The sequence below is a fragment of the Spea bombifrons genome, chromosome 12 (assembly GCF_027358695.1).
Source record: "Spea bombifrons isolate aSpeBom1 chromosome 12, aSpeBom1.2.pri, whole genome shotgun sequence".
Lineage (NCBI taxonomy): Eukaryota > Metazoa > Chordata > Amphibia > Anura > Pelobatidae > Spea > Spea bombifrons.
Window position 1 is genome coordinate 32,058,220 of NC_071098.1, and position 17,359 is coordinate 32,075,578.

Here is a 17,359-nt window from a genome sequence, read left to right on the forward strand (position 1 = left end):
CCTTTTACACCCCATATAATTACCTTCCGGCCATTGAAATGTAACGCCATTATCTGTAAAAAGTAGAGGTGATTTAGAATGTGGAAGCGCATCACCAGCCGCCATCTATCTACAACTATTTTTTGAAACTCAACATTATTTTGTAAGATTTACCTTTTAGCCAGGAAATCCAGTTTTCTTTTGCTAGAACAAGATACATAGGATTCAGTAAAAAGATATATTAATAGCATTTTTACCAATTACATAGAAAAATACCTTCATTATGAACAGATGGGTAAAATGACGAAGAAACAGATTATCCACAGAAAGCCAGAGCATAGCTCAAGGAATTTCCGAGTTGACAATTATAAACTTCAGTTAAAGTATTTCGAGGTTTTCCGTTGAGTGAATTGGGACCCGGATCTCCCGGATTCTCTGACTTTAGGAAGATGACCCAGAAGGTCAAACTCGGCTCGGATTAATGTTACGCCAACAGAAAGCTGTAGGAACCGGGTGAGCGAGACAGAGACTGCTAGATGAGCTCTTACTAAGATAAGATGAAATCCAGAGTTTACGTTCTTTGGGTGACAGATTATAACCAAACCCCGAAACCTTTTACACGCCATATAATTACCTTCCGGCCATGGAAATTTACCGCCTTGTTCTGCAAAAGGTAGAGGAAATTTAAAATGTGATCATTGATACTTTTTACAATCAAACATGCTAATGATAGCTTGTAAGTGAAGTCATTCTGTATGTTTACTCACCCCATATTACACGCAGGATTTGTATCGGCCATTCTGTTAAATGCCATTAAGAAAATAGATATAAACTAGTAGAAAGTTTTATTTCATAGTAAAGTGTTATTAAAATCTGTATTATTTATTCATTCGTTTTTAGGCTACACAATTTGTTTCCTGATCCTTTGCTTTGGATGAAATCTGGATAATGTTTCCATTTAGAATTTAAATTAGGTAATATCTGTATGTCTCCCTCCATTACCCCACAGAGTAAAGAGAAGCCACTAAAATGGGCAGACAATTGAAATAAATTCTAACAAATATTAGGAAGGTCATCATTTCTTTTCATTGGCTTCATTTCAGGTCCTTCCTTGTTTTTAGAGATTAGCAGAAATGCAGGAATTTGTCCAAATGATTACTATTAAAATTTGTATCAATTAGAATGCACATCTAGTGAATATTCTAATAAATAGTCTAATGAACAGTCCAAGCAGATTGTAATTTATAGATAATAATCTTGAAAAACAATTCAACTTTTTGTAAATGTACCTTTCATCTCAGGAAATTTGCCTTCATTTTCTAAAAAATAAATAAGTAAACAATGTTTTGAAATCTCATGTAATTATTATATGTGTGAAACGAGAATCCCCTACACACTATATGACATCCCTGATAATTACAAAAATATATTTTGGACCGACTTGTGTTTTTGACTGCCCTGGAGCTTTAGGGAGTAAACCCACAAGACTTTCCTTTTATCATCTCAAGCGGCGAGGACTTTATGTGTTTATCTAGAAGTCGGCAGTAAGACGGGACTGATTCACCACCTATAGAAACCACGTCTACAGCCATCCTCTATCTACATCTATTTCATGACACTCAACATGATTTGGTAAGAGAAATACAGACAACGCTGTTAAAAGTCTTTCATTAAATGGCGTTATTGACAATTGTTTCTTTCTGTTAGAACTTTTCTTACAAATATCTACAGAATTACATGGAGAACAAATTCACTTCCCCATAACGCAATCTCTCCAATTACCTTTTAACCAGGAAAGCCAGGCTTCTTGTCCTATGAAAAGATAAATAGGGCTTCATAAAACAAACATAAGTGGCATTCTTTACTAGTTCTATAGAAAAAAAAGCATTATTTATGACTTAATGGGTGAAATGGGGAAAAAAAACATAATTTCATCCACTGAAATCCAGAGGAGACCTCAATACATTTCCTAGGTGAGAACTTTAATCGTAAAGTGAAACCAGTTAGAGGTTTTCCGTTGAGTGACTTGGGACCCGACTCTCCTGGATCCTCTGACTTTTGGAGGATCTTCCGGAAATTCCAACTCAGCTCAGATTAATGTTGGGCCAAAACATGGTTTTGCATTTAACATATTAATGGTCATTTCAAAGTAAATCAGCTTATTAGAATTTTCATTTTCTGACTTTTCGGGCAAAATTCGTGTTTCTTTATTTCCAAATGAAAGTCGGTGTAATTTTCTCTTTCTCGGTCTCTATCTTCTTAAACCAACATTATAAATCTAAATTCACCAGAATTTAAAAATGAGATCTGTCCGTTTTACTTTACTACCATATAGCCCAAAAAGGAAATAGAAATATAAAACATAAAGAATAAAATAAAAACATAGAACTAGATAGATATAAATTTCTCTATAACTTGAACATTTGAACACTCTGGAGTAAAAGTGCGCTATATATACCTTTTTTCCTTGGAACGATACCACCAAAATCTACAAAAAAAAAATATATAATTTAAAATGTATAATATTTCTATAGTATGAAAAATAAAACCAATGACTATTTCTTTTTATGTTAGTAAAAATATACTGACCCAATGTGTGATGTTGAATTTTCATTGTTGGTCCTGTAAAAAATGTAAAATAAATTAGTAATTGCTATATTTTTATCCATTTGTAGGTTATTTCAATCATTTATTGCCGATAGCTCATGTGTACTATATACAGCTCATATTTTTGACTAATCTAATCGTCTGATAATGATTATTTAACTCAACTTTAGCATTGTTAGTCAAAAGACACTTTTTCGACGGTTACTACAAATATATAACGATCAGTGGCCTCAGACACCAGTAGAGTTATTACCTTTACAAGTATGGAAGAACTACTTTCGGGTTACTTCTCACCTATTGTTTATTTGACAATGATGAACCTTCCAAAACTATCTATTCTAAGAGCGCTATCGATAAACATATTCATAAATTTATACAAAGATAGTGCTCACCGTTTAGAGAAGGTGCAATGGACCCATAGGCCATATTTGGAGAATAACCAATGCTTAGGAGGCCAAAAGGCATTGTAGGATTCTTAACAGTATGGAAACTGAAGCCACTCGGCAACCTGAACTCTCCCCAAGAGTATTCTGTTCCCGGGAAATCTCTCCACTGAATCCCTTCGGGAGCCTTATCATCTATGGTGATTCCTGACTGACCCGGTTTCTTGATTATAATAACACCCTTGTTGTTCTCAATGTCTTTCTCCCCATTGATTTGAGCTTTATAACTATAGCTCTTGGTATCAGGCACAGTTATGAGAAATGGGTCCAAGGGGTTTCCTTCAGATATTCCACCAGTGCCAAAGAGATGGACCTGAATATTATTGTTAGCACGCAGGGACAAAGGAGATGACTCTGAGACATCAAACGTGACCATCTCTCCTTCTTCTAAAGGTTTCTTTCCCTTTTCAGTCCCTGATTGGTATTCAACTTCAGTCGGTTGGTAAGCCATAACCATCGCAATGTCTGATTTAGGCTGGAAGGACAGACCGGGAACAAAGTAGGTATCTCCCCAGCGTTCCACTGGTAGGAGCTGCTCGTAGACATGGCCACAGTTTCCATTTTTCTGGGAGCATGTGTGCCCACTTAGGACTGTTATCGGATATTGGGCTTCTACCTTGGTGCCCGACAGATCGTCTTTGCTCTGAATCTGCATGGCTTGGTTGGGCTCCAAGGTGACACGTAGAATGCTTCCCTTCGGATAATCCTGTCCCTGGAAGTTCACATCTCCTTTTAGATGCATATTAACATTTGTTGGCATGTCATTGGAGATGATGGCAAACTCTTTATATTCTGTGTCGGGTCCCCACGGAGGTGTGACAATGTAATAGAGAATTCCCCAGGATTCCACTGGGTAAAGCAAAGCTGTATCAGAACTGCCGTATTTGGAACTACGCGACACAACTGCCACCCCATGATCGGCTTCAATGACCACTGATCTGGGGGATGTGTCCGTTCCCAGCATCTCTACGGGTTCTGTGATAGGAACGGATACCGTTTCCCCATTGTTGACCGTCACTTCTTTCTTGAAATCAGTGTTGCTAATGGTAAGCGTGACCTGCGTGGAGGGGTGGGTGCCGGTAATTTGAAACTCCACTTGAGGAATTTCGTCGGCTCCGTGATTTTGCAGGAACGTGGTGACAAATTTTTTGCCGACTGTAGTTGCTTCTTCAGGGCCTATAAATAAAAATTGGAGGGAAATTGAAATAAAATGAAACATGTTTTCCATCTTTACGATTACAACTGTAGATATTTTCCTTCAAAGATGAAATATTTTATTATAAGGTGTGACTTAAATTAATATGTTTTTACAGGTTTTAATACTTTTGGCATCTACATTTTTCTGAAAAGTAACATTAATTTATAGAGGGAAAACTCGACACCTGTTCTTTGGTTAAAATATTATAATTATTTGGTGCACCTTTAACAGATGCTATAATTACCTTCCCGCCATCGAATGTTACCGCCAAATTCTGCAAAAAAAGTAGAGGTCATTTAAAATTTGGAGGTCAATAATTGTTTTGCATTTCTAAGTCAATCTTCTCGTACTGTATGTCTACTCACCCCATATGGGTTGCTGCATTTGTATTTTCCATTCTATTTAGTGAAATAAGGAAAACGTATATCAGAAAGTTTTAATTCAAAATAAAATGCCTTATGTCAATGTTCTGAGAATTCAGTAAAAAACATTTTTTGTTTCTCCCTCCCTTTCTCCGGCTCTCCGGCTCTCCACAGATCGAGGGGGAGGTCGACAAAAACAGACAAACGAGTGAATTCATTTCTAATAAATGTTATCATTACTTATTTGTTTTCGTAAGTTTCGTATAGGTTCCCGCCTCCTTTTAGGAGATTCGGATAAATACAAATACACAAGTCTAATGTATATACTAATCAGATTGTACTTTATAGATAATAATCTTGAAAAATAAATATAAATGTTTAACAATTACCTTTCATTGTAGGAAATTTAGCTTCATTTTCTATAAAAAAAAAAAAAAAGTGAAGTATTTGATAAACAAAATCTTGAAAGACGGTGTAATTATTATATGTGTATAATAATCCACTATACATTATATATATTATTTACATCCTTCTCATTCTATCTCATTCATGTTTATCCTCTTAATGTATTGTAAGATCGTAATATCAAGGCCTTCTTCTCCTTCTGCCCAATAACACAATATCTGCATTTACCTTTTAACCAGGAAAGCCAGCCTTCTTTTCCTATGAAAAGATAGATAAGGCTCAGTAAAGAGATATATAAATGGTAGTCTTTACCGATTAAACAAAAAACAAACATTAATTATGAACTGACCGGTAAAATGGGGCAAAAAGAGAAACCTGCAGTAAAGCTCAATGAACTTCCTTGTTGTCAACTAAAATTGTTAAACTATATAAAAAGATAAACTATTAAGAGGTCTTCAGATAACTGAATTGGGACCCGGATCTCCCGGATTCTCTGACTTTAGGAAGATGACACAGAAGGTCAAACCCGGCTCAGATTAATGTTACGCCAACAGAAAGCTGTAAGAACCGGGTGAGCAAACAGAGACCGCTAGACGAGCTCTTACTGAGATAAGATGAAATCCAGAGCTTACGTTCTTTGGTTGACAGATTATAACCAAACCCCAAAACCTTTTACACCCCATATAATTACCTTCCGGCCATTGAAATGTAACGCCATTATCTGTAAAAAGTAGAGGTGATTTAGAATGTGGAAGCGCATCACCAGCCGCCATCTATCTACAACTATTTTTTGAAACTCAACATTATTTTGTAAGATTTACCTTTTAGCCAGGAAATCCAGTTTTCTTTTGCTAGAACAAGATACATAGGATTCAGTAAAAAGATATATTAATAGCATTTTTACCAATTACATAGAAAAATACCTTCATTATGAACAGATGGGTAAAATGACGAAGAAACAGATTATCCACAGAAAGCCAGAGCATAGCTCAAGGAATTTCCGAGTTGACAATTATAAACTTCAGTTAAAGTATTTCGAGGTTTTCCGTTGAGTGAATTGGGACCCGGATCTCCCGGATTCTCTGACTTTAGGAAGATGACCCAGAAGGTCAAACTCGGCTCGGATTAATGTTACGCCAACAGAAAGCTGTAGGAACCGGGTGAGCGAGACAGAGACTGCTAGATGAGCTCTTACTGAGATAAGATGAAATCCAGAGTTTACGTTCTTTGGGTGACAGATTATAACCAAACCCCAAAACCTTTTACACCCCATATAATTACCTTCCGGCCATGGAAATTTACCGCCTTGTTCTGCAAAAGGTAGAGGAAATTTAAAATGTGATCATTGATACTTTTTACAATCAAACATGCTAATGATAGCTTGTAAGTGAAGTCATTCTGTATGTTTACTCACCCCATATTACACGCAGGATTTGTATCGGCCATTCTGTTAAATGCCATTAAGAAAATAGATATAAACTAGTAGAAAGTTTTATTTCATAGTAAAGTGTTATTAAAATCTGTATTATTTATTCATTCGTTTTTAGGCTACACAATTTGTTTCCTGATCCTTTGCTTTGGATGAAATCTGGATAATGTTTCCATTTAGAATTTAAATTAGGTAATATCTGTATGTCTCCCTCCATTACCCCACAGAGTAAAGAGAAGCCACTAAAATGGGCAGACAATTGAAATAAATTCTAACAAATATTAGGAAGGTCCTCATTTCTTTTCATTGGCTTCATTTCAGGTCCTTCCTTGTTTTTAGAGATTAGCAGAAATGCAGGAATTTGTCCAAATGATTACTATTAAAATTTGTATCAATTAGAATGCACATCTAGTGAATATTCTAATAAATAGTCTAATGAACAGTCCAAGCAGATTGTAATTTATAGATAATAATCTTGAAAAACAATACAACTTTTTGTAAATGTACCTTTCATCTCAGGAAATTTGCCTTCATTTTCTAAAAAATAAATAAGTAAACAATGTTTTGAAATCTCATGTAATTATTATATGTGTGAAACGAGAATCCCCTACACACTATATGACATCCATGATAATTACAAAGAGATATTTTGTACTAAATTCTGTTTTTGGCTGTCCTGGAGCTTTAGGGGGTAAAATAACATGTCATTATTATAAGTGTAAAACGGGAATCCGCTCCACACTATATTCCGCCATTCGTGATAATTACAAAAATATATTTTGGACCGACTTGTGTTTTTGACTGCCCTGGAGCTTTAGGGAGTAAACCCACAAGACTTTCCTTTTATCATCTCAAGCGGCGAGGACTTTATGTGTTTATCTAGAAGTCGGCAGTAAGACGGGACTGATTCACCACCTATAGAAACCACGTCTACAGCCGTCCTCTATCTACATCTATTTCATGACACTCAACATGATTTGGTAAGAGAAATACAGACAACGCTGTTAAAAGTCTTTCATTAAATGGCGTTATTGACAATTGTTTCTTTCTGTTAGAACTTTTCTTACAAATATCTACAGAATTACATGGAGAACAAATTCACTTCCCCATAACGCAATCTCTCCAATTACCTTTTAACCAGGAAAGCCAGGCTTCTTGTCCTATGAAAAGATAAATAGGGCTTCATAAAACAAACATAAGTGGCATTCTTTACTAGTTCTATAGAAAAAAAAAGCATTATTTATGACTTAATGGGTGAAATGGGGAAAAAAACATAATTTCATCCACTGAAATCCAGAGGAGACCTCAATACATTTCCTAGGTGAGAACTTTAATCGTAAAGTGAAACCAGTTAGAGGTTTTCCGTTGAGTGACTTGGGACCCGACTCTCCTGGATCCTCTGACTTTTGGAGGATCTTCCGGAAATTCCAACTCAGCTCAGATTAATGTTGGGCCAAAACATGGTTTTGCATTTAACATATTAATGGTCATTTCAAAGTAAATCAGCTTATTAGAATTTTCATTTTCTGACTTTTCGGGCAAAATTCGTGTTTCTTTATTTCCAAATGAAAGTCGGTGTAATTTTCTCTTTCTCGGTCTCTATCTTCTTAAACCAACATTATAAATCTAAATTCACCAGAATTTAAAAATGAGATCTGTCCGTTTTACTTTACTACCATATAGCCCAAAAAGGAAATAGAAATATAAAACATAAAGAATAAAATAAAAACATAGAACTAGATAGATATAAATTTCTCTATAACTTGAACATTTGAACACTCTGGAGTAAAAGTGCGCTATATATACCTTTTTTCCTTGGAACGATACCACCAAAATCTACAAAAAAAAAATATATAATTTAAAATGTATAATATTTCTATAGTATGAAAAATAAAACCAATGACTATTTCTTTTTATGTTAGTAAAAATATACTGACCCAATGTGTGATGTTGAATTTTCATTGTTGGTCCTGTAAAAAATGTAAAATAAATTAGTAATTGCTATATTTTTATCCATTTGTAGGTTATTTCAATCATTTATTGCCGATAGCTCATGTGTACTATATACAGCTCATATTTTTGACTAATCTAATCGTCTGATAATGATTATTTAACTCAACTTTAGCATTGTTAGTCAAAAGACACTTTTTCGACGGTTACTACAAATATATAACGATCAGTGGCCTCAGACACCAGTAGAGTTATTACCTTTACAAGTATGGAAGAACTACTTTCGGGTTACTTCTCACCTATTGTTTATTTGACAATGATGAACCTTCCAAAACTATCTATTCTAAGAGCGCTATCGATAAACATTCATAAATTTATACAAAGATAGTGCTCACCGTTTAGAGAAGGTGCAATGGACCCATAGGCCATATTTGGAGAATAACCAATGCTTAGGAGGCCAAAAGGCATTGTAGGATTCTTAACAGTATGGAAACTGAAGCCACTCGGCAACCTGAACTCTCCCCAAGAGTATTCTGTTCCCGGGAAATCTCTCCACTGAATCCCTTCGGGAGCCTTATCATCTATGGTGATTCCTGACTGACCCGGTTTCTTGATTATAATAACACCCTTGTTGTTCTCAATGTCTTTCTCCCCATTGATTTGAGCTTTATAACTATAGCTCTTGGTATCAGGCACAGTTATGAGAAATGGGTCCAAGGGGTTTCCTTCAGATATTCCACCAGTGCCAAAGAGATGGACCTGAATATTATTGTTAGCACGCAGGGACAAAGGAGATGACTCTGAGACATCAAACGTGACCATCTCTCCTTCTTCTAAAGGTTTCTTTCCCTTTTCAGTCCCTGATTGGTATTCAACTTCAGTCGGTTGGTAAGCCATAACCATCGCAATGTCTGATTTAGGCTGGAAGGACAGACCGGGAACAAAGTAGGTATCTCCCCAGCGTTCCACTGGTAGGAGCTGCTCGTAGACATGGCCACAGTTTCCATTTTTCTGGGAGCATGTGTGCCCACTTAGGACTGTTATCGGATATTGGGCTTCTACCTTGGTGCCCGACAGATCGTCTTTGCTCTGAATCTGCATGGCTTGGTTGGGCTCCAAGGTGACACGTAGAATGCTTCCCTTCGGATAATCCTGTCCCTGGAAGTTCACATCTCCTTTTAGATGCATTTTAACATTTGTTGGCATGTCATTGGAGATGATGGCAAACTCTTTATATTCTGTGTCGGGTCCCCACGGAGGTGTGACAATGTAATAGAGAATTCCCCAGGATTCCACTGGGTAAAGCAAAGCTGTATCAGAACTGCCGTATTTGGAACTACGCGACACAACTGCCACCCCATGATCGGCTTCAATGACCACTGATCTGGGGGATGTGTCCGTTCCCAGCATCTCTACGGGTTCTGTGATAGGAACGGATACCGTTTCCCCATTGTTGACCGTCACTTCTTTCTTGAAATCAGTGTTGCTAATGGTAAGCGTGACCTGCGTGGAGGGGTGGGTGCCGGTAATTTGAAACTCCACTTGAGGAATTTCGTCGGCTCCGTGATTTTGCAGGAACGTGGTGACAAATTTTTTGCCGACTGTAGTTGCTTCTTCAGGGCCTATAAATAAAAATTGGAGGGAAATTGAAATAAAATGAAACATGTTTTCCATCTTTACGATTACAACTGTAGATATTTTCCTTCAAAGATGAAATATTTTATTATAAGGTGTGACTTAAATTAATATGTTTTTACAGGTTTTAATACTTTTGGCATCTACATTTTTCTGAAAAGTAACATTAATTTATAGAGGGAAAACTCGACACCTGTTCTTTGGTTAAAATATTATAATTATTTGGTGCACCTTTAACAGATGCTATAATTACCTTCCCGCCATCGAATGTTACCGCCAAATTCTGCAAAAAAAGTAGAGGTCATTTAAAATTTGGAGGTCAATAATTGTTTTGCATTTCTAAGTCAATCTTCTCGTACTGTATGTCTACTCACCCCATATGGGTTGCTGCATTTGTATTTTCCATTCTATTTAGTGAAATAAGGAAAACGTATATCAGAAAGTTTTAATTCAAAATAAAATGCCTTATGTCAATGTTCTGAGAATTCAGTAAAAAACATTTTTTGTTTCTCCCTCCCTTTCTCCGGCTCTCCGGCTCTCCACAGATCGAGGGGGAGGTCGACAAAAACAGACAAACGAGTGAATTCATTTCTAATAAATGTTATCATTACTTATTTGTTTTCGTAAGTTTCGTATAGGTTCCCGCCTCCTTTTAGGAGATTCGGATAAATACAAATACACAAGTCTAATGTATATACTAATCAGATTGTACTTTATAGATAATAATCTTGAAAAATAAATATAAATGTTTAACAATTACCTTTCATTGTAGGAAATTTAGCTTCATTTTCTATAAAAAAAAAAGTGAAGTATTTGATAAACAAAATCTTGAAAGACGGTGTAATTATTATATGTGTATAATAATCCACTATACATTATATATATTATTTACATCCTTCTCATTCTATCTCATTCATGTTTATCCTCTTAATGTATTGTAAGATCGTAATATCAAGGCCTTCTTCTCCTTCTGCCCAATAACACAATATCTGCATTTACCTTTTAACCAGGAAAGCCAGCCTTCTTTTCCTATGAAAAGATAGATAAGGCTCAGTAAAGAGATATATAAATGGTAGTCTTTACCGATTAAACAGAAAACAAACATTAATTATGAACTGACCGGTAAAATGGGGCAAAAAGAGAAACCTGCAGTAAAGCTCAATGAACTTCCTTGTTGTCAACTAAAATTGTTAAACTATATAAAAAGATAAACTATTAAGAGGTCTTCAGATAACTGAATTGGGACCCGGATCTCCCGGATTCTCTGACTTTAGGAAGATGACACAGAAGGTCAAACCCGGCTCAGATTAATGTTACGCCAACAGAAAGCTGTAGGAACCGGGTGAGCAAACAGAGACCGCTAGACGAGCTCTTACTGAGATAAGATGAAATCCAGAGCTTACGTTCTTTGGTTGACAGATTATAACCAAACCCCAAAACCTTTTACACCCCATATAATTACCTTCCGGCCATTGAAATGTAACGCCATTATCTGTAAAAAGTAGAGGTGATTTAGAATGTGGAAGCGCATCACCAGCCGCCATCTATCTACAACTATTTTTTGAAACTCAACATTATTTTGTAAGATTTACCTTTTAGCCAGGAAATCCAGTTTTCTTTTGCTAGAACAAGATACATAGGATTCAGTAAAAAGATATATTAATAGCATTTTTACCAATTACATAGAAAAATACCTTCATTATGAACAGATGGGTAAAATGACGAAGAAACAGATTATCCACAGAAAGCCAGAGCATAGCTCAAGGAATTTCCGAGTTGACAATTATAAACTTCAGTTAAAGTATTTCGAGGTTTTCTGTTGAGTGAATTGGGACCCGGATCTCCCGGATTCTCTGACTTTAGGAAGATGACCCAGAAGGTCAAACTCGGCTCGGATTAATGTTACGCCAACAGAAAGCTGTAGGAACCGGGTGAGCGAGACAGAGACTGCTAGATGAGCTCTTACTGAGATAAGATGAAATCCAGAGTTTACGTTCTTTGGGTGACAGATTATAACCAAACCCCGAAACCTTTTACACGCCATATAATTACCTTCCGGCCATGGAAATTTACCGCCTTGTTCTGCAAAAGGTAGAGGAAATTTAAAATGTGATCATTGATACTTTTTACAATCAAACATGCTAATGATAGCTTGTAAGTGAAGTCATTCTGTATGTTTACTCACCCCATATTACACGCAGCATTTGTATCGGCCATTCTGTTAAATGCCATTAAGAAAATAGATATAAACTAGTAGAAAGTTTTATTTCATAGTAAAGTGTTATTAAAATCTGTATTATTTATTCATTCGTTTTTAGGCTACACAATTTGTTTCCTGATCCTTTGCTTTGGATGAAATCTGGATAATGTTTCCATTTAAAATTTAAATTAGGTAATATCTGTATGTCTCCCTCCATTACCCCACAGAGTAAAGAGAAGCCACTAAAATGGGCAGACAATTGAAATAAATTCTAACAAATATTAGGAAGGTCCTCATTTCTTTTCATTGGCTTCATTTCAGGTCCTTCCTTGTTTTTAGAGATTAGCAGAAATGCAGGAATTTGTCCAAATGATTACTATTAAAATTTGTATCAATTAGAATGCACATCTAGTGAATATTCTAATAAATAGTCTAATGAACAGTCCAAGCAGATTGTAATTTATAGATAATAATCTTGAAAAACAATACAACTTTTTGTAAATGTACCTTTCATCTCAGGAAATTTGCCTTCATTTTCTAAAAAATAAATAAGTAAACAATGTTTTGAAATCTCATGTAATTATTATATGTGTGAAACGAGAATCCCCTACACACTATATGACATCCATGATAATTACAAAGAGATATTTTGTACTAAATTCTGTTTTTGGCTGTCCTGGAGCTTTAGGGGGTAAAATAACATGTCATTATTATAAGTGTAAAACGGGAATCCGCTCCACACTATATTCCGCCATTCGTGATAATTACAAAAATATATTTTGGACCGACTTGTGTTTTTGACTGCCCTGGAGCTTTAGGGAGTAAACCCACAAGACTTTCCTTTTATCATCTCAAGCGGCGAGGACTTTATGTGTTTATCTAGAAGTCGGCAGTAAGACGGGACTGATTCACCACCTATAGAAACCACGTCTACAGCCGTCCTCTATCTACATCTATTTCATGACACTCAACATGATTTGGTAAGAGAAATACAGACAACGCTGTTAAAAGTCTTTCATTAAATGGCGTTATTGACAATTGTTTCTTTCTGTTAGAACTTTTCTTACAAATATCTACAGAATTACATGGAGAACAAATTCACTTCCCCATAACGCAATCTCTCCAATTACCTTTTAACCAGGAAAGCCAGGCTTCTTGTCCTATGAAAAGATAAATAGGGCTTCATAAAACAAACATAAGTGGCATTCTTTACTAGTTCTATAGAAAAAAAAAGCATTATTTATGACTTAATGGGTGAAATGGGGAAAAAAACATAATTTCATCCACTGAAATCCAGAGGAGACCTCAATACATTTCCTAGGTGAGAACTTTAATCGTAAAGTGAAACCAGTTAGAGGTTTTCCGTTGAGTGACTTGGGACCCGACTCTCCTGGATCCTCTGACTTTTGGAGGATCTTCCGGAAATTCCAACTCAGCTCAGATTAATGTTGGGCCAAAACATGGTTTTGCATTTAACATATTAATGGTCATTTCAAAGTAAATCAGCTTATTAGAATTTTCATTTTCTGACTTTTCGGGCAAAATTCGTGTTTCTTTATTTCCAAATGAAAGTCGGTGTAATTTTCTCTTTCTCGGTCTCTATCTTCTTAAACCAACATTATAAATCTAAATTCACCAGAATTTAAAAATGAGATCTGTCCGTTTTACTTTACTACCATATAGCCCAAAAAGGAAATAGAAATATAAAACATAAAGAATAAAATAAAAACATAGAACTAGATAGATATAAATTTCTCTATAACTTGAACATTTGAACACTCTGGAGTAAAAGTGCGCTATATATACCTTTTTTCCTTGGAACGATACCACCAAAATCTACAAAAAAAAATATATAATTTAAAATGTATAATATTTCTATAGTATGAAAAATAAAACCAATGACTATTTCTTTTTATGTTAGTAAAAATATACTGACCCAATGTGTGATGTTGAATTTTCATTGTTGGTCCTGTAAAAAATTTAAAATAAATTAGTAATTGCTATATTTTTATCCATTTGTAGGTTATTTCAATCATTTATTGCCGATAGCTCATGTGTACTATATACAGCTCATATTTTTGACTAATCTAATCGTCTGATAATGATTATTTAACTCAACTTTAGCATTGTTAGTCAAAAGACACTTTTTCGACGGTTACTACAAATATATAACGATCAGTGGCCTCAGACACCAGTAGAGTTATTACCTTTACAAGTATGGAAGAACTACTTTCGGGTTACTTCTCACCTATTGTTTATTTGACAATGATGAACCTTCCAAAACTATCTATTCTAAGAGCGCTATCGATAAACATATTCATAAATTTATACAAAGATAGTGCTCACCGTTTAGAGAAGGTGCAATGGACCCATAGGCCATATTTGGAGAATAACCAATGCTTAGGAGGCCAAAAGGCATTGTAGGATTCTTAACAGTATGGAAACTGAAGCCACTCGGCAACCTGAACTCTCCCCAAGAGTATTCTGTTCCCGGGAAATCTCTCCACTGAATCCCTTCGGGAGCCTTATCATCTATGGTGATTCCTGACTGACCCGGTTTCTTGATTATAATAACACCCTTGTTGTTCTCAATGTCTTTCTCCCCATTGATTTGAGCTTTATAACTATAGCTCTTGGTATCAGGCACAGTTATGAGAAATGGGTCCAAGGGGTTTCCTTCAGATATTCCACCAGTGCCAAAGAGATGGACCTGAATATTATTGTTAGCACGCAGGGACAAAGGAGATGACTCTGAGACATCAAACGTGACCATCTCTCCTTCTTCTAAAGGTTTCTTTCCCTTTTCAGTCCCTGATTGGTATTCAACTTCAGTCGGTTGGTAAGCCATAACCATCGCAATGTCTGATTTAGGCTGGAAGGACAGACCGGGAACAAAGTAGGTATCTCCCCAGCGTTCCACTGGTAGGAGCTGCTCGTAGACATGGCCACAGTTTCCATTTTTCTGGGAGCATGTGTGCCCACTTAGGACTGTTATCGGATATTGGGCTTCTACCTTGGTGCCCGACAGATCGTCTTTGCTCTGAATCTGCATGGCTTGGTTGGGCTCCAAGGTGACACGTAGAATGCTTCCCTTCGGATAATCCTGTCCCTGGAAGTTCACATCTCCTTTTAGATGCATTTTAACATTTGTTGGCATGTCATTGGAGATGATGGCAAACTCTTTATATTCTGTGTCGGGTCCCCACGGAGGTGTGACAATGTAATAGAGAATTCCCCAGGATTCCACTGGGTAAAGCAAAGCTGTATCAGAACTGCCGTATTTGGAACTACGCGACACAACTGCCACCCCATGATCGGCTTCAATGACCACTGATCTGGGGGATGTGTCCGTTCCCAGCATCTCTACGGGTTCTGTGATAGGAACGGATACCGTTTCCCCATTGTTGACCGTCACTTCTTTCTTGAAATCAGTGTTGCTAATGGTAAGCGTGACCTGCGTGGAGGGGTGGGTGCCGGTAATTTGAAACTCCACTTGAGGAATTTCGTCGGCTCCGTGATTTTGCAGGAACGTGGTGACAAATTTTTTGCCGACTGTAGTTGCTTCTTCAGGGCCTATAAATAAAAATTGGAGGGAAATTGAAATAAAATGAAACATGTTTTCCATCTTTACGATTACAACTGTAGATATTTTCCTTCAAAGATGAAATATTTTATTATAAGGTGTGACTTAAATTAATATGTTTTTACAGGTTTTAATACTTTTGGCATCTACATTTTTCTGAAAAGTAACATTAATTTATAGAGGGAAAACTCGACACCTGTTCTTTGGTTAAAATATTATAATTATTTGGTGCACCTTTAACAGATGCTATAATTACCTTCCCGCCATCGAATGTTACCGCCAAATTCTGCAAAAAAAGTAGAGGTCATTTAAAATTTGGAGGTCAATAATTGTTTTGCATTTCTAAGTCAATCTTCTCGTACTGTATGTCTACTCACCCCATATGGGTTGCTGCATTTGTATTTTCCATTCTATTTAGTGAAATAAGGAAAACGTATATCAGAAAGTTTTAATTCAAAATAAAATGCCTTATGTCAATGTTCTGAGAATTCAGTAAAAAACATTTTTTGTTTCTCCCTCCCTTTCTCCGACTCTCCGGCTCTCTACAGATCGAGGGGGAGGTCGACAAAAACAAACAAACGAGTGAATTCATTTCTAATAAATGTTATCATTACTTATTTGTTTTCGTAAGTTTCGTATAGGTTCCCGCCTCCTTTTAGGAGATTCGGATAAATACAAATACACAAGTCTAATGTATATACTAATCAGATTGTACTTTATAGATAATAATCTTGAAAAATAAATATAAATGTTTAACAATTACCTTTCATTGTAGGAAATTTAGCTTCATTTTCTATAAAAAAAAAAGTGAAGTATTTGATAAACAAAATCTTGAAAGACGGTGTAATTATTATATGTGTATAATAATCCACTATACATTATATATATTATTTACATCCTTCTCATTCTATCTCATTCATGTTTATCCTCTTAATGTATTGTAAGATCGTAATATCAAGGCCTTCTTCTCCTTCTGCCCAATAACACAATATCTGCATTTACCTTTTAACCAGGAAAGCCAGCCTTCTTTTCCTATGAAAAGATAGATAAGGCTCAGTAAAGAGATATATAAATGGTAGTCTTTACCGATTAAACAGAAAACAAACATTAATTATGAACTGACCGGTAAAATGGGGCAAAAAGAGAAACCTGCAGTAAAGCTCAATGAACTTCCTTGTTGTCAACTAAAATTGTTAAACTATATAAAAAGATAAACTATTAAGAGGTCTTCAGATAACTGAATTGGGACCCGGATCTCCCGGATTCTCTGACTTTAGGAAGATGACACAGAAGGTCAAACCCGGCTCAGATTAATGTTACGCCAACAGAAAGCTGTAGGAACCGGGTGAGCAAACAGAGACCGCTAGACGAGCTCTTACCGAGATAAAATGAAATCCAGAGCTTACGTTCTTTGGTTGACAGATTATAACAAACCCCAAAACCTTTTACACCCCATATAATTACCTTCCGGCCATTGAAATGTAACGCCATTATCTGTAAAAAGTAGAGGTGATTTAGAATGTGGAAGCGCATCACCAGCCGCCATCTATCTACAACTATTTTTTGAA

General features: G+C 36.0%; 3 protein-coding genes across 3 annotated transcripts; all 3 read right to left on the reverse strand.

Moving 5' to 3' along the window:
• Window positions 1-353: 353 nt before the first annotated feature.
• On the reverse strand, window positions 354-5,767 carry LOC128469763 (IgGFc-binding protein-like). The gene is made up of 6 exons (XM_053451559.1): window positions 5,686-5,767; window positions 4,979-5,008; window positions 4,472-4,501; window positions 2,979-4,205; window positions 1,269-1,298; window positions 354-643 (listed from the first exon to the last, which is right to left on the reverse strand). Exons 1-6 carry the CDS (start codon window positions 5,765-5,767, stop codon window positions 354-356), a joined length of 1,689 nt encoding a protein of 562 aa, XP_053307534.1.
• Window positions 5,768-5,818: 51 nt separating this feature from the next.
• Window positions 5,819-11,552, reverse strand: LOC128469764 (IgGFc-binding protein-like). The gene is made up of 8 exons (XM_053451560.1): window positions 11,471-11,552; window positions 10,769-10,798; window positions 10,262-10,291; window positions 8,769-9,995; window positions 6,931-6,960; window positions 6,276-6,305; window positions 6,082-6,188; window positions 5,819-5,845 (listed from the first exon to the last, which is right to left on the reverse strand). The coding sequence occupies exons 1-8, from the start codon at window positions 11,550-11,552 to the stop codon at window positions 5,819-5,821; spliced, it is 1,563 nt and encodes a 520-aa protein (XP_053307535.1).
• A 51-nt stretch (window positions 11,553-11,603) lies between these two features.
• LOC128469765 (IgGFc-binding protein-like) lies at window positions 11,604-17,337 on the reverse strand. Its single transcript, XM_053451561.1, has 7 exons — window positions 17,256-17,337; window positions 16,555-16,584; window positions 16,048-16,077; window positions 14,555-15,781; window positions 12,716-12,745; window positions 11,867-12,090; window positions 11,604-11,630 (listed from the first exon to the last, which is right to left on the reverse strand). Exons 1-7 carry the CDS (start codon window positions 17,335-17,337, stop codon window positions 11,604-11,606), a joined length of 1,650 nt encoding a protein of 549 aa, XP_053307536.1.
• Window positions 17,338-17,359: the final 22 nt, after the last annotated feature.